General features: G+C 39.6%; 1 protein-coding gene across 2 annotated transcripts in view; it reads right to left on the minus strand.

Moving 5' to 3' along the window:
* Positions 1-7,229: 7,229 nt before the first annotated feature.
* Positions 7,230-22,500, minus strand: part of RRP15 (ribosomal RNA processing 15 homolog) — a 54,516-nt gene continuing 39,245 nt past the window's right edge. Inside the window, exons 5-6 of one of the 2 annotated variants that reach the window (XM_086342768.1) lie at positions 14,759-15,015; positions 7,230-8,702 (exon numbers count right to left, since the gene is read on the minus strand). In XM_086342768.1, the coding sequence (XP_086198894.1) occupies positions 14,773-15,015 (243 nt within the window). In that variant the 3' untranslated portion in view covers positions 7,230-8,702; positions 14,759-14,772. The remainder of the gene's footprint in view (positions 8,703-14,758; positions 15,016-22,500) is intronic. The other variant, XM_086342769.1, reaches the window with a different exon arrangement.

The following is a 22,500-nucleotide window of genomic DNA, read 5'->3' on the forward strand; positions in this document are numbered from 1 at the left end:
TTCCACTAGCCATAGGTTCATGTCATGAGTATATGAGACTAAAAAATGTACTACGCTTTTTTCCCCAGGAACAAAGTACAAATTTCTAGAATCTCATTTTCTCTAAGACATTAATATCATCTAAAATGTGAGTAAACCATTGTTGTGTTTAACGGCGTCTATGACTGGAACTTGGACCGGATTGTATTAGTTGGCTCTGTATCCTGGGGCAAGTTATTTAAGCTACTGCCTGTTTCCTTAACTGTATGTTGGGGATAACAACAGCACCTCCTTCACAAGGTTATAGGAAGACAGACCGGATGAGTTAAGGGTATTAGAAAATGTTACATAGTATCTGGAACATGGTAATTACTGTATAAAGATTTGCTATTATCACTTTTTCTGATCCAACTCATATTTGAAAGGTTGCATCTCTCCAGTGGTAAAGAATCTGCCTGCCAAGCAGGAGACGCAGGTTTGATCCCTGGATCGGGAAGATCCCCCAGAGGAAGAAATGGCAACCCGCTCAGTATTCTTGCCTGGGAAATCCCATGGACAGAGGAGCCTGGAGCAGGTTAGTCCATGGGGAGGCAAAGAGTCAGACATGACTTAGCAACAAAAACAACTGTCAACCCTTAGAATGTTGTATTAAGACAGTATTTAGTTTGGGTTCTGGAACAGCTGAAGTGGGTGGGCAGTAAATATGTCTTAAGCTCTCATTTAAACATCAGAATCTTGGTACTCAGTATGAGACGTCTTTTCAGACAGTCAAAAGTTATTTTCTTAAAAAGAGAATGCATTATGTTCTTATATTCATCTAATGAATTTCTGGCATTTGAAAAATGTACTTAAGCTAGCCATAATGCTTGTAATCTTACATTTTTGGTCTACATGCATTCTTGACATGTGATTTCACCAGTCTTCACAGCCTTCATGTTAAATGGTAGCACACACGTGGAAGTTACCATAGTTGATAGACATTTTTATGTGTCCTCCTTTCACTGAACTTGTCTATAATCTGTTGCTGTTAAAAATAATGCTATTATATTGTTCACACAGCATTTTCTGTAATTGAGATCTTTTCCTGTGGAGGGTTTTTAGAAGTAGAATTACTGGGTGTTCACAAGTATCTACTTCATAAGTATCTACTATCTGCAAGGCTTTAAGCTTTTATGGGGGAAACTCGTTATCGAGAAGAACACTTACGATTACATAGATTAAAAATGAATACCATATCTACATGTACTGCACCTAGTTCTCCAACCACGTAATACTGTTTTTTCAGACTCTCCCTACTAGAGCAGGCACTGTGCTAGGCAGCCGCTGTGCGTGCATTATTCCAATCCCTCCAATGTAAACAAACGGATCCCTGTGCCTGAGCCACATGTGTGCTGTGCTTATTCGCTCAGTTGTGTCTGACTCTTTGTGACCCCGTGGACTGTAGCCCACCCGGATCCTCTGTCCATGGGGATTCTCCAGGAAAGACTACTAGAGTGGGTTGCCATCCCCTCCTCCAGGGGATCTTCTCAATCCAGGGACTGAACCCAGGTCTCCAGCATTGTAGGTGGATTCTTTACCGTCTGAGCCACCAGGGAAGCCTGAGCTACAAAATAGCCTCAAAAAGTTTTGACATCTTTGCAAGGTCACATAGCTTAATAAGAGTCCAAACTGAACTCTGAACTTAGTTTTGATTTCTTTTGTCATTTTTAACAATGAATACTGGCATTTCTAAAAATATTCCAGGTAAATATAGCTTCATTCATCATTAAAAAGTATACTTGGAGTCCTCATGAAGGCCAAAATACGGCAGTTCTGTCATGCAACAGATATTCCTACCACTTCTACCATTTGTAAAGAAGGATAATGTCACCTTGAACCTTCTGGACTCTTGAGCTTATTTACAATACACTTAAGAGAGCCCGGTGTTATAATACAAAGACAAATATTATGCACAAACAGCCCTGATGTTATGCTTGGTACTACTCAGTATTTCAGGGTAACTGCTGTGTCTGGCTGCCTGGCTGATGTTTTGAGAGCTGATGTCAACCCATTGTTTATGTCCATCCCAGGGGAGGGGATCCATTTTTACCTAAGACTGAAGCTGGTTCTGTGAGTGCGCAGAGGCAACTGTCTAGTAGCTCCGGGGTGAATCAACAGCTGCGAGGCCACCCACGCAAAGGACACACTCTCAGCTGTCTCTCCATTCAGAGCCCCAGTTGGTCCTGACCCCATACAAATTTGGTGTTCCTGCTTTGTTGTTTATGAACCGATTGCATTAAAGATGCAGGATAATGATTCAGGGGTTAGAGAAACTGTTATTTATACAAATGTGGTTAACACCTCATCATTTTAAACTGGCTGTGCTAATAATGCTCATGGTGTACTTTGTTTTCTGTTGGGTTTTTTTGGTTTTTTTTGCCCCAATCTGCAAGCTACATTTGCTCGGGCAGGATGTCAAGTGTGTGCTGGCGCAGATCAGAGCTGCCGGACACCGCGGGAGCCCTGCCACGGAAGGCACTTCCTCCGGAGACCCCCAAACTAAGAAGGCTCCTGACCAAAGTCCCCAGCACTGGAACACTGGCTTAGATGGTACCCGCTACCCACTGCTCCTGCAGTTCTCAGTATGTCCTTTTTTGCGTATCACACACCTAACACCTCTTCTTTCAGCACACAGCCACGAGACTTCAAGTTCAGTGTGTTCATTCTGAAAGCCACAGGTGATAATACTAAAAGCTCAAATACTGTTTGTTACGCACAGTGGCCTAACATGTAAGGATAATAGTTACACCTCAGGAAGTAATTACAAAGCAACTTAACACATCTCTTTAAAAAATACAAGTAGTGAAAAAGACATCAACCATAATTTAGTCAATAAAATCACACCAGTATTTGTATGTACATAGATTGTATCTATCAAAGTTTATGGGAGAATTCAAAGTAGACTGATGATTCCAAAATTGGCTGATGTTTTATTAGACTAAATATATGCTCTGGAACTTTAATCTGTTCACAGATAGACATATTACCACTAGCCACATGCAGCTTTTAAATAAAGAGATGCTCAACAGCCACTTGGACTCCCACATTGGGCAATGGAGATACACTCCCATCACCACACAAAGTGCTACTGGGCAGTACTGATGGAGGGACTACGACTGTAAGAAATTAAACCTACTTCTCTAGCATATACTCTTGTTCAACGACTCAATGAAAACCAAACAGCATTAACAGAAATACATACTCCTGCTATAGTGGGGTGGGGGTAGTGAGTGAGGTGAGCAATGTTGGGCCAGATATTGTTAACAAAACATACTTTGTAACTCTGTCTCTGAGTACAACTCATCTGAGTACAGAAGGTTCTTCACACAACTCCATAAAAAGCCTGAAGTCAAAACTCCCTCGAAGGATGCTCACTAGACCAGATGGAAGAATAGTGTGTGGCTCTAAGCTAGAAAACATCCTTTAGAGGACCTAAAATTGTTTAAGAATTGCTGGAAGATATCTTTTCAATCTACAGAGTTCGGATTAGTTCATTACAACTCTTAGGACTTGCCACCAGTCATTATTCTAAACATCTTGTCACCTATCTCAGACACAGTTTTACTTCCCAATGTGTTCAAGGATTCTTATGACTTATTTTTGAAGCATCAGTTTTTATAGATGATGGGTGTGTGCGCTGTCATGTCTAACTCTTTGTGACCCCCACAGACTGTAGCCCACCAGGCTCCTCTCATCCATGGAATTCTTCAGCTAAGAATACTGGAGTTGCCATTTCCTCCACCAGGGGACCCTACCAACCCAGGGAATCAAACCCACATTTCTTGCGTCTCCTGCATCGGCAGGTGGATTCTTCACCACTAGCACCACCTGGGAAGCCCCTCATGATTGACATTTTTAGTCAAGTTTCAGAAAAGCACACCCAAAGGAAAAATTCACTAGGGGCCTAACGTCACTGAAGTAGTTAAGATTCATCTATCCAGCTGGCCCAAAATCACAGATTCCTTTCTGTAGGCAAGGATGCGTCCTCTCTATTTCCAAAATTTGTTCTAACTGCCAATTCACCTCAAACAGTCTTCATACTGTTTCTGCAGAGCTTAACAGACTCTCTACCTATCACTGATGCACGGAGTGGAGATAAACACTAGTCCCATTGATCTTAACAGATGAATTTAAGGAAAGAGCAGTTATGAACTCTGCTTCCCTCAACTGAAAATTGTTTCCAAGTAAAAATGAACTTAACATCAATAGTGTACTGACAAATTAATCTATTTACAGACCTAATCTATTTAGTACAGACATGCTTCGTTATTCCAGGACTCTCTGTTTCTGTACAGTTATTGTACAATTCTACTGTAATAGACTTTTAATGTGCAATTTAATCTGAATCTTTAATCTGTGAAACATCCACTATAATCTTTAAAAGGTTATTTTTTTAACAAGTATTTTTTAAGTCATGGTAGGTAACTGATTTATTTCAAGTTATCACTGGTAATCCAAACTGCGGCAAGATTCAAATCACACAGTGGGCGCTTACTACAGGAAGTCAACTTTAGAAAGGAAGAGGAGGTTTGTTTTTTTTTACAGGAGTAAAATTATTCCTTATTTTGCATAAACAATATCATCACTCAAATAATTCTAGCACAGTTCTTGGAACAGGTACTCAATTAATGCCAGATAAACAACTTTCTAATTCTATTGAAATTTAAATATTAGGAAATTTAAGTTAAGAAGAACAAGGGCAGCTAAAGTTCTTTCATGTCTATGTACAAATGTACCGTTTGCTATTTTATACATTGCTATGGACTGGAATTTTGTATCTTCCCCCACAATGCATTTTCCAATTCCTATGTTGAAGCTCTCTATTCCTGATATGATAATATTGGAGGTGGAGTCCTTTAGAAGGTAACTAACTGGGTCATGAGGGAGGTGCCCTTGTAAGAGACACTGAGAAAGACAATCTCTCTCCCTCAAGTAAAGACACAGCAAGAGGTCAGCTGTTGACAAACCAGGAGGAGGGTGCTCATCAGACATCAGATCTGCCAGCACCTTGATCCTGGACTTTCCAACCTCCAGAACCACGAAATAACTGTTTGTTGTTTTTGCCACCCAGTCTACGGTATCTGATGTAGCAGCCTGGATTAAGACACACACTCCATCCCCCCCAACACACACACACACTTCCTTAAGAAATTACAAATGTCAAAAAATACTTACTGATTTCTTCAAATGTTTGTTTTAAAAGTGAGATTCATGTGGCATGAATGTATTAATAATAATATACTAAGCATACTAATGGTCCTCTGTGGGCATTTAAAAAGACTGAAAAAATAAAACTCCCATCCCATTTCACTTATGACTCCTTCAACACATATATTCATAAAAATCTGTAACAAAAATAAGTATATAGAGAGATAGAGGAAAATATAGAAAGAGGAAAAAAATTATGCAGAAGACGCCAAAGTGTCAACTTATTTGAGCTCCTCTTATCTCTTTTAAAGAGATATTTAAGTCCTATGAAGTCTCCTGCAGGCCTTTCCTTATTACTCCTTTCACCCCTCGGCAACACCGTTTGTCTTCAGTTTGTCCATGCTCCCGCTCACACGTCAACCTCAGGACTTCTCTGCTGTTGTATGTTTGACAGGGGCATCTTTGGGTGTCTATAAACTGTAATTAGATGGCCTCATGGTTCAGTTCTTCATGGCCCTCAAGACCAGCATGGGCGGCTACAGACTAGGTTAGTTGGTAGCCGCTGAATAGTAAGTACGTTCACATGTGCAAAAACACAGTGACTGAAAAGTCCTAAGCGGTTTTCCACAATTTAAACATTCCCTCCACCCACTTATTATAGAAGGACTGGACTTTCCCGTCAACCAATATACTGCAACTTCCTGCAGAGCCATTTCAGGTTATAAGTACTGACAGTGAGCCTTCAGACTAGTCCATCCAACGTATTTCCCAGATATATTTTTGTAATGAGTAGAATAATACCTGATCTAGTCGAAGTCTAAGTAACTTAAAAAATTCAGTATTTTAAAGTACTAAACTACTGTAATGATTCTAAGTTACTGTCAGTCTATAACTTCATGAGATTGCAAAGCCTAAAAACAAAAAAACAAGTAATTCTAAACTATGCTAATACTGAGAATATTCTCCCTAGCTATCTGAACATCCAGATAAGGGAATATGATAATACCTAGTAATTGGTTTCTTGCTTACTATTTTCCATTGTGCTTTCTAAACAAAAATAAAATCTATTTATTACTATTACCCTAAACAGTTAACCAAAACATATACCCAAATATTGTTATATTTTAGGTGTCAGAAGAATTTAAATGTGGTAGGGTAAAATATTTAGGGTAGAGATGAGAGATTACTTAAAACATTCACCTAAAGATACACACTTAGTTTCTAAAATAATATGCTAATCCTTAGATTCATGTATGGTGGTATTTTGCTCAATTATTCGATAGTCAATATGCAGAAATACTAATACACAAAAAACATTCCATCTTTTATGATAAAAATTATTTCACATAATTTAAATATGCTTTATAGCCTTTTAGCATTAAGTGATACATTTTTTTCCTTATAACAGCACTTCAATTTTATTTTGGAGTAAAATAGCTTCTGAGAGAAGAAAATCTACAAATATTCTCTTACTATCAGTTTGAAGTTAAACCAAGGACTATACAAAAACAACTTTTTTTTTTTTTAACTAAATGAGAAGTTATTTACCCATTTCTATCACCTGATGTTAGTACAGGAGAATTTTTGCAAAGCTTTAATGATTCAGAAACAAATAGCAAAAAAAAAAAATTAAAATCTTTGATTCTGAAAAGGTAAATTTTTAGGTGCTGCAAATTTCTCAAAATTATCTACGTATATTTATGTGTGTTAAGTTATACTGAGATATTTAGATGCTCGTGTTACTACTGAGGAATATCTGTTCACATTTATTTATATTACATTGACAAAATAGCAGTCCTATAATTCAAGAAAACACTAAATTTCAAAAGTTTGAATAAATATAAAAATGCATTTTGAGCTCTGCTAGTTTAAGCATTTGATATCTGAGATGTATACCTTCCTTTTAGGATAACAAATACCAGGCCATGGACTAATTTGACTCTGGTTACATAATACTTGTAACACTCAAATGGGTTTGCAAATATAAACATCTCTGCTCTAGCATAGTTCTGAGGGGAGGATTATCCTTCCATATATAACACACGCAAACAAGTGCAACTGGGTAGTGGGAGGCAACTATTTTTATTATGGAAAGATGGCGAAAGAGATGAACTCTTTTATAAAAAAGAACAGATCACTTTTATTAAATAATTCCCCTACAAACTTTGCAGCTTAGGCCCAGTGTCACAGAAATTTTAGAATGGTATTTAAATAGTCCTGCTTTCTTATCTCTTTCTGTTTAACATCTAGACTTTAAAAGTCACCCAATTTAGTAATCTTTAAGGCAACTATAAGGAATCAAGCGTCAACTCAGATGCAGCTTTCTGATGCAGACTATCTGTTGTCTGGGCTTCCCTGCTAGCTCAGTGGTAAAGAACCTGCCTGCAAGTCAGGAGCCGCAGAAGATGCTGGTTCGATCCCTGGGCGGGAAAGATCCCCTGGAGGAGGGCATGGCAACCCACTCCAGTATTCTTGCCTGGAGAATGCCATGCACAGAGGAACATGGTGGGCTACAGTCCATAGGGCCGCAAAGAGTCAGACACGGCTGAAGTGACTAAGCACACACCTACGCATCTATTGTCTACCATTTCACTGGTCAGTCCGTCCATAAAAGAGTATTTAAGCTAACTCAAATATAGGGGGGAAAACTCAAAAATAGGGAAAATAAGAGAAACTAGAACATGTCAAATATGCTTCCTAAGAAATTATGCCTCACTGTGTAAGTTAAATATGAGAATTTCCACCTCAGTAAATCTCTCATACAAAAATAAACATTTAAAATAAATCTAAGTCATTATTTATATACATTACTTAGCATATAAAAGGCAACATATAAGTAGAAATTTTATACTTCTTAAATCATTATTTGCCAGAGTATCTATAAATAAAATCATTACCCCAAATCAGAAATGCTATGATTTAAAAATTTTGTTATTAATACATAGGTTTTCTCAATACCTCACCAAAACCACCACCCACCCTTTCCCACAAAAAATATACATATTCAGGTCTGTAAGTTAGAGGCTTAAAAACACTAACATCAAGGAGTTCATTTTAATTATAAATTGATGTTGCATTTCCACAAACACCGGTGATAGCTGAAATACCAATATCCAAGAGCAATATGTAAACCTATAGTGAACCTAGCAAAATGCACCTCTCAAGTAGAAATATTTCTTTTTACAAATGTTCTAAGGAACAATGCTTAAAATCATATAAGGTTTGAAATGTAATTTTAACAAAGTTTACATGAAAAAAGGAAACACCAAAGTTGGTAATAATGAAAGTCTTTTGGCTTTCTTACAAATGCAACCTTTATAATTTCCCAACCTTCAGAGTATGAACTATTTTTCCAGGAAAAACAAAATGTAAACTGTGTTTCTTATACAGCATTATGTGTCAGAGTCACTTCCACACCCCAGTCTGCTGCCGTCTGGTCCATCGCTTTCTTTGTCCCAGTCTTTCATGGACGCTCCCATCATGAAATCATCACGCAAGATCGTCCATCCTGGGCCCTCTTCTGATTTCGCTTCAGTCTAAGGGAAAGTACATGATCAAAATATTCAAAAGTCAATTTCACCATAAGGAAATTTTAAAATTCTAGGCTACAAAACAAACCTGTCAACACTTTGTTTTATAATAGGAGTAAAACCAAGACAAACGATAGATTAACTGTATGCATTACGATCATATACACACAAATATGTAGTACTGTGTTAAAAAATGTGAGCCTCATACAAGATGTTCAAGCTGGTTTTAGAAAAAGCAGAGGAACCAGAGATCAAATTGCCAACAGCCGCTGGATCATCGAAAAAGCAAGAGAGCTCCAGAAAAACATCTTTCTTGACTATGCCAAAGCCTTTGACTGTGTGGATCACAAGAAACTGTGGAAAATTCTGAAAGAGATGGGAATACCAGACCACCTGATCTGCCTCTTGAGAAATTTGTATGCAGGTCAGGAAGCAACAGTTAGAACTGGACATGGAACAACACACTGGTTCCAAATAGGAAAAGGAGTACGTCAAGGCTGTATATTGTCACCCTGCTTATTTAACTTATATGCAGAGTACATCATGAGAAAAGCTGGACTGGAAGATACACAAGCTGGAATCAAGACTGCCGGGAGAAATATCGATAACCTCAGATATGCAGATGACACCACCCTTATGGCAGAAAGTGAAGAGGAACTCAAAAGCCTCTTGATGAAGGTGAAAGTGGAGAGTGAAAAAGTTGGCTTAAAGCTCAACATTCAGAAAACGAAGATCATGGCATCCGGTCCTATCACTTCATGGGAAATAGATGGGGAAAGAGTGGAAACAGTGTCAGACTTTTTTCTGGGCTCCAAAATCACTACAGATGGTGACTGCAGCCATGAAATTAAAAGACGCTTACTCCTTGGAAGGAAAGTTATGACCAACCTAGACAGCATATTCAAAAGCAGAGACATTACTTTGCCAACAAAGGTCCGTCTAGTCAAGGCTATGGTTTTTCCTGTGGTCATGTATGGATGCAAGAGTTGGACTGTGAAGAAAGCTGAGCACCGAAGAATTGATGCTTTTGAACTGTGGTGTTGGAGAAGACTCTTGAGAGTCCCTTGGACTGCAAGGAGATCCAACCAGTCCATTCTAAGGGAGATCAGCCCTGGGATTTCTTTGGAAGGAACGATGCTAAAGCTGAAACTCCAGTACTTTGGCCACCTCATGCGAAGAGTTGACTCATTGGAAAAGACTCTGATGCTGGGAGGGACTGGGGGCAAAAGGAGAAGGGGACGACAGAGGATGAGATGGCTGGATGGCATTACTGACTCGATGGACGTGAGTTTGAATGAACTCCGGGAGTTGGTGATGGACAGGGAGGCCTGGCGTGCTGCGATTCATGGGGTCGCAAAGAGTTGGACACGACTGAGCGACTGATCTGATCTGATCATGCAAGAACCATGGAGGCAGAATTATATATTTTATCTGCAGTGTAGGGGGGGTGGGTGGGGGGGGTGCATTGTTTGTGGTGATATAGTAAAATCTAGGTTTGGGATCACTTTTTTAAATCTTCTGACAATCAAAACAGACTTACAAAATATTTCACATTCAGTGATAACCTATTAGAAAACATTTGGCAAATTATTTTAACACACAGAGAAATTTTTAACATGGTATTTTAATCCAAAATTAATTGAAAGAGTGAAAAATGAAACTAACCTGATACTGTGCTAGGTGTTTATAGATGCTCTCACATTTAAAATTTGATAAAAATCTGGACCAAATGTTATATAAGTTATGCTCTCACTGCCTCCCCAAATCATGGACTCAAAAGACTAGTCACACGCTAAAACCGTAAATAACCGAACCAGGCAATAAACATAATGGTAGTCAATTCATTTTGTTTATTCATAGGATTTATATAAAACCATGCAAGAGAGTCTGAGAATTACAGCCTTTTATTTCATGGTACAACAGTACCACCTTGTGGCATTAATTAAGTAGTGCAGGAGGCTGAACTAGTTTCTTCATTCCACAAATATTCACTGAGAACTGCCTATCAAACACTGTCCCGAGTGTGAGAAAGAGAGATGAACAAAACAAAGTCCCTGTCTTCATGGAGCTAACAGTCTGTGCTTTTCTACTTACTCCATGCACAGAAATACACAATGTGGGGGAAATATCTAAATATATAAGAACCCATTTGGTTAGAGAAAACAGTTACTTTATGGGAGCCTATTAACCTATAAAAAGCAATTATTAGGAGAAAAGATGTTAAAAACACTTACAGGGTTAAGAGATTACTTATCTAATTCTGAAGCCATTTTTTTTTTAATTTAAAAAAATATAGCCCTGAAACAATAATACCATTTTTTTTTTTTAAAAAAAGGATGCTATCACAAACAGGAAAAAATGTCCTTTTGGCTTATTCGTCAAAGCTTTTTCCTAAATAGACCCCGAAGACTGGAGAGCATATAAATGTGAAAAAGTTTTCAGAACTGACTTAGTGAATCAAACAGTACACTTTGTACTATAATTTAACCAGCATGAAGAAACAAGAGACATCTGTGTTGGTTAAAAACCCAACAGTTCCAATGCTTTCTGTGCCGCCACTGACAGAGGGCGACAAAGCAGAAAGGCAGTTTATAACGCTGCTCCTGGAGGACGCCAACAGGCCTCCATTCCTCATCTCTACAGGACCACACCCACATTCCTAAACTTCTGCTTCTGTGAGATTCAGTTACCTAACTGAATAAAAGGCCATTTTCCCTGAGTCAGCTAAAGTTTTCTCTGCCAATCTCACCTTACTTAAATAAGCCAGAGCTGTTCGCAATGAACAGAGATCCACTTTGAACCATTAACTGTAACACCTCTGCCAAGTTAATTACTCAAGTTTAGTCACTAGCAAAGTGAAAGTCACGCAGTCATATCTGACCCTTTGTGACTCCATGGACTATATATAGTCCATGGAATTCTCCGGCCCGTTGGACACTCTGCGATCCCATGGAGCGTAACCCGCCAGGCTCCTCTGTCCATGGGATTTCCCAGAGGCAAGAGTACTGGAGTGGGTTGCCATTTCCTTCTCCAGGGGATCTTCCTGACCCAGGGATCAAACCTGCGTCTCCTGCATTAGCAGGTGGATTTTGTACCACTGTGCCACCTGGGAAGCTCAATCCATGAGGACAAGATCCAAAGAGAAAACAGCAACACGATTTTAGAAGGTAGAAGCAGATGGATCATGTCTTGGCAAAGCCAAGGAAGGTGAATCCTGCAACTCCAACTGTCAGTCTGACAACTAATCCAACTCACCCTGCAGACTTTTCAGGGGAAAAAAAACAAAACCTAGGAATGGGCAGTTCTGGTACTTTTGCAAGTAAGGATAGAACGGAGGAATCAAGATAAAGAGAACTGGGTGAAAGTTAGATTGAGAAACAAGGAATCAAGATAAAGAGAACTGGGTGAAAGTTAGATTGAGAAACAATCAGATTGTTTCCCCTGGATTCCCCTCCCCACTCCCCTGGCGGAAGACTAGAGGTTTAACCTCTGGAGGGGTAATGGGCTAGCCCAGATGAAAGCATGGGGCGGTACCAAAACCAGGGGATTCAGTTCCACACAAGCACATACACGTCACCTCCAATAAGGAGTCCCGCCAGTCCCATGGTGGACTCCCAAAATGCTGGCAGCCAGAGCTTTTTACTCCAGGGAGGAGATCAGGAACACTCCATAGAAAATCTAACCAGTGACTACTAAATAACACACTAAGAGAAGGCTACATTAAAGCTCACATGTCATGTGAACAAACTCCACATATTCAGAGCATCCAATCAACTTTTCTAGGAGTATTTGTTCTAATCATGAACAAATAAGATTTATCAAAAAGAAGAGGAAGAATAATATAAACAAACATTTAAAAAGCAACTTCTAAGAAAAAGAAAGTATTCAAATAAAAAAAACAACTTAAGGGAAAATACCATTAATATCCCTGAAGAGTTAGGAGATTATATTGTAACTACAAAATAAGAACAGTTGCTATTTTAAAAAAGAAACATTAAGACACTAACAAAAAGCTTAGAAATAGAAGCATGATGGCTGAAAAAAAAAAGTGTAAAGGTGAGAAGACAAAGCTAAGGAAATCATGCAGAAAATAGAGCAGAAAGAAAAAAGTCATGGAAAATATTAGAAAAAGATAACTGGACAAACAGTCTGGGAGACTCCAGCACAGTGCCTACAGTCAGGCAGCGAGGAAAGCCTGGAACAGTGACCTCAAGGAAGCCAAAACCCCCGGGGGTGCTGCTGTTGTTCAGTCACTAAGTCGTGTCCAACTCTTTGTGACCCCATGGCCTGAAGCCCACCCCATCCCCTGATCATGGAGTTTCGTATGCTTTACCAAAATAGTGGGAGTATCAATTTACATTCCCACCAGCTATGCAAGAAGGTTCCCTTTTCTCCACACCCTCTCCAGCATTTGACTTTTACCAGCAACACAAGAGGGTTCCCTTTTCCCCCGCACCCTCTCCAGAATTTATTGTTTGTAGACTTTTTGATGGTGGTCATTCTGACTGATGTGTGGTGCTATCTCACTGTAGTTTTAATTTGCATTTCTCTCATAAGTGATGTTGAGCATCTTTTCATGTGTTTGTTAGCCACTTGTATGTCTTCTTTGGAGAAATGTCTGTTCAGGTCTTTTTTCCCACTTTTTGATGGGGCAGTTTGTTTTTCCAGTATTGAGTTGTATGAGCTGCTTGTATATTTTGTAAATTACTTCTCTGTCAGTTGGTTCCCTTGCTATTACTTCCTCCCATTCTGAGGGTTTCCTTTTCACCTTGTTTGTAATTTCTTTGGCTGTGCAAAAGCCTTCAAGTTTAATTACATCCCACTTGTTTATTTTTGTTTTTATTTCCATTATTCTAGGAGAAGGGTCACAGAAGATCTTGCTTTGATTTATGTCATCGAGGATGCTGCCTATGTTTTCCTCTGTTTTATAGTTTCCGGTCTTACACTTAGGTCTTTAATCCATTTTGAGTTTATCTTTGTGTATGGCATTAGGAAGTGTTTTAATTTCATTCTTTTCAACCGAGCTGTCCAGTTTTCCCAGCACCACTTACACGGGGCACTATGGAAGATGATGAAAGTTGCTCAGTCATGTCCAACTCTTTGTGACCCCATGTACTATACAGTCCATGGAATTCTCCAGGCCAGAATACTGGAGTGGGTAGCTGTTTCCTTCACCAGAGGATCTTCGCAATGCAGGGATCAAACCCAGGTCTCGAGCATTGCAGGTGGATTCTCAACCAGCTGAGCAGCACATGGGTGCCATCTCAAAAACAACAGAATGATTTCTGTTCATTTCCAAGGCAAACCATTCAGTATCACAGTAATCCAAGTCTATGCCCCAACCACTAATGCTGAAGAAGCTGAAGTTGAACATATACCCCAACCACTAATGCCAAAGAAGCTGAAGTTGAACAGTTCTATGATGACTTACAAGACCTTCTAGAACTAACATCAAAAAAAGATGTCCTTTTCATCATAGGGGACTGGAATGCAAAAGTAGGACATCAAGAGATACCTGGAGTAACAGGCAAATTTGGCTTTGGAATACAGAATGAAGCAGGGCAAAGGTTAATAGAATTTTGCCAAGAGAGCACACCGGTCATAGCAAACACCCTCTTCCAAAAACACAGTGTCTACACATGGACATTACCAGGTGGTCAATACCAAAATCAGACTGATTACATTCCTTGCAACTGAAGATGGAGAAGCTCTATACAGTCAGCAAATATAAGACGAAGAGCTGATTGTGGCTCAGATCATGAATTCCTTATTGCAAAATTCAGACTTCAATTGAAAAGTAGGGAAAACCACTCGACCATTCAGGTATGACCTAAATCAAATCCCTTACGATTATACAGTGGAAGTGACAAAAAGATTCAAGGGATTAGATCTGACAGAGTGCCTGAAGAACTATGGGAGGTTCGTGACACTGTACAGGAGGCAGTGATCAACACCACAGCCAAGAAAAAGAAATGCAAAAAGGCAAAACGGTTGTCTGAGGAGGTCTTACAAATAGCTGTGAAAAGAAGAGAAGCGAAAGACAAAGGAGAAAAGGAACCAACCATCTCATCCTCTGTCATCCCCTTCTCCTCCTGCCTTCAGTCTTTCCCAGCATCAGGGTCTTTTGAAATGAGTCAGCTCTTCGCATCAGGTGGCCAAAGTACTGGAGTTTCAGCTTCAACATCAGTCCTTCCAATGAACATTCAGGACTGATTTCCTTTAGGATGGACTGGTTGGATCTCTTTGCATAAGGGACTCTCAAGAGTCTTCTCCAACACCACACATGAACACAATATACTACTAAATCATCTGTTATAACCTAAAAATTACACAGTAGAATGAGTACTAAAATACACTGAGAACTGAAGCACACTTTAAGTTAATTTCTATCAAAGTCAGAAGTTGGGCAAATTATCTCACACAACAGATATACATAATTGCAACTTACTGAATCTTTTCCATAAAGATGGCTTTCCATTAAGTATAAAACTTCCTTTAAAAAATGGAGCACCCACAAAGAAAAGATGGATCAGAGATTAAGAGAAAGAGAAAAAGTGTGAGGCAAATTCCAAATGTGTCATTCATTGGTAAAATTTGCCTAAGGTGATCGCTAGATACTGTTGTTGTTCAATCACTGAGTCGTGTCTGACTCTGTGTGACCCCCATGGACTATAGCTCATCAGGCTCCTCTGTCCATGGGATTTCCCAGAGACAAGAGTACTGGAGTGGGTTGCCATTTCCTTCTCCAAAGGATCTTCCTGATCCAGGGATCGAACTTTCATCTCCTGCATCAGCAAGCAGATTCTTTACCACTGAGCCACCAGGGAAGTCCAATCCCTAGAGAGATTTCATTAACTTTTGAGACATCATGAGAATTAAAAGTTTTTGTTTTGTTTCTAAAACAGAAGCAATGGCAAACTGATGTATTACAATTACAATAGGAATAAAAAACCCAGAGAGTTCTGGATTTGAATTACTAGTTTACTGCTGACTACAACAACACTACAAATGAGAAAGTTTAGATAGAGGTCTAAGATTGGAAAGAAACTAAATATACTTCCCATTCTTCACCTTGATATAAATATAATGTTAAGAGACAAGGCTCCAAACTGTATACAGAAGTTGTGTTGACTGATCAAAATTTACCAGCTTATGAAGTCTGTCAGATTTACTGCAAGGCAACAATGACTCAATGACCTAAAGCAACCTACAGGACAACTCTCTGTGCCTACATCAACTGAAAAATAAAACTGACTTAAATGCAAAAACTTAATGAAAACCATATGACACATGGAAACAAAATAGGCCCCACCCTCACTGGCCTGGCTCTGTGCAAACATTTAATCAAGATCACACAGAAACAGTCAGTGTTGATTTTGAAGATGAAGACAACCCTTCAAAATGTTAATCAGCTTCCATTTCAAGGATCAAACACAGACACTGGCAGCTACTGAAAAGGAAAACGGAAAACAGAACTTTGGAATGATTCTTTAGTCTAATACCAAATAATTAAGAACCTGAACTCATTTCAGTTTTGAAGGGGGAAAAATTAAGTCAAATCCTAAAAAAATAAACATGATAATCATATCTATATTTAAAAGCAACAGCTGATTTCATTGCTTCCCCTAAGAAGACCGTTATGTTTTCATTTTAATTTATTTTCACCTAAACTAAAACAGGTTCACACCACTGGCTAAATTCATCTTAATACCTTTGCTGCTGCAATTTTTTTTATGCGATTTACAACTGTAGTTAGTAAATCTCCCCTACATGTGTGAAAGACAATCAAAATGGAATCAGTAGTGTGCTAAGAGAGCCCTCTAAAACGGAGCCAAGAAGCCATTAGAGAAGTATGACTCATGTATACCTCTGCCTGGATGGAATCTGACCTTCTGATCGGAAGAAGCCATTCAGGACACTTGCCAGAAACTCATGACAGCAGTCTTATCTACTTGTTGGACCTCCTACCCTGAAACAACTCATGATTCCTGAAGGACAAATCCCTGACTTGAGTCAGTCGATCACAATTCTCGGCGGGTGACTTTTGTTAAGTCCCTGTCTCTTTCTCTTCCAGGATTATCCAAATCTGCCTCCCTCAAATTGTAGTTCTTAAAATCCAACAAATAAACTCTTATTTGCAGCCTCCTGCATTGAGATGTGGTAGTGGTGATGACAGATCCTATCTTAAAGTTCTGCCTGTGAAATTAAGAGCATACGAAAAACCCCTTCATATTAAAAAAATGTATTCTGGTAGAAATCAACAGAAGTAAAATATAGCCCCAAATCTTTAGAATTTGAGTAAGAACATCAATGATTTTCTAACTGTGTAAGACACTGTGACATCCCACCAAAGAACTGAAAGTTGAATCATAAGAATTGAATATTTTCAATCTTGAATATAAGAGAATTTCAATGAAGAACCTACTGATTCAAGATTATATGGAAGATCCCATGTCTAAGCAAACTTTTCTTTAATTCTCAAAGAATTCTTAATAAGCAATTCCCAAGTGAAGAGCAACTAAAGAGCCTCCTGATGAAAGTGAAAGAGAGAGTGAAAAAGCTGGCTTAAAACTAACATTCAAAAACCAAGAAAATGGCATCTGGTCCCATCACTTCATGGCAAATAGATAGGGAAAAAGTATAAACAGTGGCAGATTTTATTTTCTTGGGCTCCAAAATCACTGCAGATGGTGACTGCAGCCATGAAATTAAAAGAAGCTTGCTCCCTGGAAGAAAAGCTATGACAAACCTAGACAGTGCATTAAAAAGCAGAGACATCACTTTGCCAACAAAATAACATCTAGTGAAAGCTATGTTTTTCCAGTAGTCATGTACGGATGTGAGAGCTGGACCATAAACAAGGCTGAGCACCATAGAATTGATGTTTTCAAACTGTGGCGCTGGAAGACTCTTCAGAGTCCCTTGGACAGCAAGAACAAACCAGTGAATCCTAAAGGAAATCAATCCTGAATATTCACTGGAAGCACTGATGCTGAAGCTGAAGCTCCAAGCCTTTGGCCACCTGATGTGAAGAACCAACTCACTGGAAAAGACCCTGATGCTGGGAAAGATTGAGGGCAGGAGAAGGGGACAACAGAGGATGAGATGGTTGTATGGCATCACCGACTCAACAGACATGAGTTTGAGCAAATTCCGAGAGATAGGGAAGGACAGGGAAGCCTGGTGTGCTGCAGTCCACAGGTTCACAGTTGGACACAACTAATCAACTGAACAACTGTCTTGATCAATTTCTGCCTTCTCCTTCCTTCACAGGTCTTTTTTTTTTTTTTTTTTAGTTCTTTTAACTGTCTTACTATGATGGTATTCTGGGAACAAGTCCACTTGAGCTTCATTTTTGTTAACTTTTTGTTTAATTTCCAGATTGTCTGCTGCTGCTACTGCTAAGTCACTTCAGTCGTGTCCGACTCTGTGTGACCCCATAGACGGCAGCCCACCAGGCTCTGCCATCCCTGGGATTCTCCAGGCAAGAACACTAGAGTGGGTTGCCATTTCCTTCTCCAATGCATGAAAGTGAAAAGTGAAAGTGAAGTCGCTCAGTCGTGCCCGACTCTTAGCGACCCCACAGACTGCAGCCTACCAGGCTCCTCTGTCCATGGGATTTTCCAGGCTAGAGTACTGGAGTGGGGTGCCATTGCCTTCTCCATCCAGATTCTCTTATAGATTACAAATTCAGATGGATAATTTCTAAGATCCTAGTAAACTAGAAAAAAGCATTTAGTAGTATATCCTAGGTGAAAAAAGATCAAGATGCTGAAACCACATCACCTTTAATTATAGCCTAAGCATATATTAAATGTACAGAGCTCTCTAAGAAAAACAAATTCTGCCTGGCTTTCCAAGAATTCAGGCCTCATACTCCTGGAAAACACGCTTCTTCGATGCATTTTTTCATCCACATACTGTCTTTTGTTTATTTTTTAATTCCATTTTCTGCCCTTGACTTAACTATGGACTTAATTAACACTTGCTGCTAAGTCACTTCAGTCGTGTCCGACTCTGTCTGACCCCATAGACGGCAGCCCACCAGGCTCCCCCATCCCTGGGATTCTTCAGGCAAGAACACTGGAGTGGGTTGCCATTTCCTTCTCCAGTGCATGAAAGTGAAAAGTGTAAGTGAAGTCGTTCAGTCGTGTCCGACTCTTAGCGACCTCATGGACTGCAGCCTACCAGGCTCCTCCGTCCATGGGATTTTCCAGGCAAGAGTACTGGAGTGGGGTGCCATTGCCTTATGTCCTTGCTCAATGAAGACTCTGGTTTCTTCTATTCTAACTTGCATCCATTCAGCTCCACAGAATTAAATTTTAGGAAACATTCCTGAAACTCCAATTTTCTTCATTGTTTATAATCTCTGAAGGACTGCTAATAAGTAGACAAAACTGCCTAAAAGGACAAAAGTAACATCTCAAGGAGTCTTTGACACAAGTCCTCTATTCATTTTCATACTTAATTAGGAATGTGAGATATTCAGAATATACTCCACCAGTCTCTTAAAGTACATCATTATTTTTTTATCTGCTACATTACACAGTACACATCAATGAGAATTCAGATTTATAACAAATGAGCAGACCTGTGAATTTATCTAGAAAATAGATACCAATGTTTTAGTATCACAAACTGTTAAAATCTTCAATGACACAAACATACATAAGCCTCTCACACGCAAGCCTCTCTTCCGTGTGAGAACAGAGCAAGAAGGCACCTCTAATGATAAAGGAACCATGTCCTCTCCAGACACCAAATCTCCCGGTGCCGATCTTGGACTCCCAGCCCCCAGCACAGTGAGAAATGAATGTCTGTTGTTTTTAAGCCACCCAGTCTGTGATAACCTGGTGTAGCAGTCTGAATGGGCTAAAACAGTACGTGACCTGACAGTTCTCTCTTCTGAAATGTGAAGGATGATAATAAATACCCCCTCTCTCACATATTACATGCACAGCCAGCCATATGGGTCACTGATTATAAAAACATGGCTGCTTTTACCACCAAATAGACTCCTTGTCAGTCTTTTAAATGTAATACATGATGATTCTCCCTCCATTCTTCTCTTTAACTTGTTGAAGAAGAGCAACCATCAAGGCCCTTGCAGCAACTGAATGCAGAGAATTCTTGCTAGTCCAGCACTGCAGTTAATGAGACAAGGTATCAACAAACAAAAAATTTAAAAAAAAAATTTTTTAAGTTCTTTGTAAGACCATGAAAAGCTATACAAATGAAATGAAGTTTTATCTGGTAGATAATATGCGTAATATCAATCTACTGAAGTCAAGAAAAGATTTAAAAATAAATGTATTGTCTCACTAGAGTTCCCTGTACAAATAGGTGATTCCAAATCTGGGATACAGGAAGTTCAAGGTTCAGTCTGGGACATCTTGCTGTCCCAGAAAGCAAGAAAGCACTCAAAGAAAAATGAGGTCATGTCATAAGGCCATGAGGGTTAGTATGCACTGGTTCCCATTACCTCATTTGTGAATTTAAGTGTCAAAAAGCACAATGATTGTAAAGGACTGAACAATAATAACTCCTGTGTCCATGATATTAAAAAAAAAAAAAAAAAACGCAAAAGGGGAGGGAAAGAAGGTTCACTCGCCACAACTGGAGATGACTGTTAAACCAACTTCTCACTCCAAAAAGCAATAATTAAAGGGAAAGGAATCTTAGCCCCCACCTTCAGGAACTTAAATTCAGTCCTAGAAAAACAAACAAAAACTAAAGGAGAAAGTCATCATTCTATAAATGACACTAACTGTTTTAGGCAAGAATAATCAACTGACGCTAAAAGGCAAAGATATACAGGCAAAGGTAAACTAGATACTAGCTCCTTTCAAAGTACACACCCCAGAAATGACTTTATAACTGTAGGAGGGACATGCACCCTTAATAAGGGACTATTCATTACCACTGTAACCAAATGAAAAACCACCATCACTAATATGAGATGTGATGCAACATGAAGTACAGAGCATTTAAGTCTCACACCTATGAAACAGGCTGAGCTGCTGCTGCTACTGCTAAGTCACTTCAGTCGTGTCTGACTCTGTGCGACCCCATAGACTGCAACCCACCAGGCTCCCCCATCCCTGGGATTCTCCAGGCAAGAACAGCGGAGTGGGTTGCCACTTCCTTCTCCCAATGCATGAAAGTGAAAAGTGAAAGTGAAGTCACTCAGTCGTGTCTGACTCTAAGCAACCCCACAGACTGCAGCCTACCAGGCTCCTCCACCCATGGGATTTTCCAGGCAAGAGTACTGGCGTTGGGTGCCATTGCCTTCTCCAGAAATAGGCCAAGAGTCCACCCTAAACCCTAACCTTTAGCCCTAACTTCAGGGTTACATAAAAAGGACACAGAGGAACAAGTTAGTAGAAGACATTATGACAAAATCACCAGACGAATTCAGAATCTGGATTCACCTTCAAGACAACTGGTTTCTCTCTGTATAGGGTCTCCTTAAAGGGGGAGGGGGCACGCGTGGGATGAGGAGGACTGGTCAGGAAGAAGAGGGAGGAAACAAGATTAACACAACCAAATGTAAGGCATGAACCCTGACTAGATTTTGGGTCTCAAAGTTTCAAAAGCATTCTTTGAATTTTGCAGTATGTGAATCATATCTCAATAAAGCTCTTTCTTAAAAAAAGAGTCTCTGAGACAGTATAGACAGTACCTTCAAGTAGTCACCCCAAACAAACAAAAACCAGATGGAGAGAGAATAGGCAGACAGCTATATAAAATAAACACATGGACAACTGCTAACAATTTTAGCAACTAGGTGAGAGAAATAGTGGTCCTTCATACTTTTTTCCATTTAAAAATCTTCTATAAAATAACTGAGGGAAAAAAAAAGGATTCTAAAATTTCTATTAGGCAAACAATTAAATGATATCCAATAACTTTACAAAATTCCCTGATAAATGAATGGAAGTCAATTCCAACAGTAAACTCAAAGAATTTTCTCTTCTTTGGCCACAGTGCATGGCTAGCTAGATCTCAGTTTCCTCAGTGAACCCAGGCCCACTGCAGTAAAAGCGCAGCGTCTTAAGCCCTGGATGATGAGGGAATTCCCTAAAGAATTTGCCAAATGAGTTTAATGGATTTCATTATTCTGAAGTGTTTCACTATGATAATATTTTATCTTGCTTCCTTCTTAGCAGTTTTGAGGAATAAGATTTTAAAATGAGTTATTTCCAAGTGCTACCATGCAACCAGCGAAGGGGAGCTGAGACTCGGGAGAACTGAGCAGGCTGCTTGGCTCACCGCCTGGCCCAGTCTGGGCAGGTGACACTGTGGCTCGCCAGTCTGGGCAGGTGACACTGTGGCTCGCCAGGCAGCCCCCTTCTTTCCAGCTTATCTAGGTGAGAGGACGGAGACAGTCTTCTGCTCTGCTTCTAAAAAAGTACCTCACTACTCTAAGCACACAGGCACTGACGGCTAAAAGATGGTTCTGAAGCAACATAGCCTGGGTTTTGATCCAGAGTCTGTCCATTATTATCAGTGGGACCTGGGGCAGGTCATTTAACCTCATTTTGGGTTTCTCTAAAATGGAAGTTCTGGTATTTCTTAAAGTGATAATTACAGAGAAACACCTTCCATAGTACCTGGCACAAACAATAAGACGACCCCTCCCAGCCCCGCTACCACAATTCCTACCTAGAAATGCCTTGAGTCGTCATGTACACACACAACTCCCAAATCAGGACATCTGTGATATTCTAATGATGCTCTGTGCTTTGCTCACAATGATGAGAATGCTCAAATAGTAGGAAAGCACACACTTAGAAATCAAAGT

This window comes from Bos grunniens, chromosome 16, assembly GCF_055505025.1.
Source record: "Bos grunniens cultivar Pamir isolate PY7600 chromosome 16, Bosgru_T2T1.0, whole genome shotgun sequence".
NCBI lineage: Eukaryota > Metazoa > Chordata > Mammalia > Artiodactyla > Bovidae > Bos > Bos grunniens.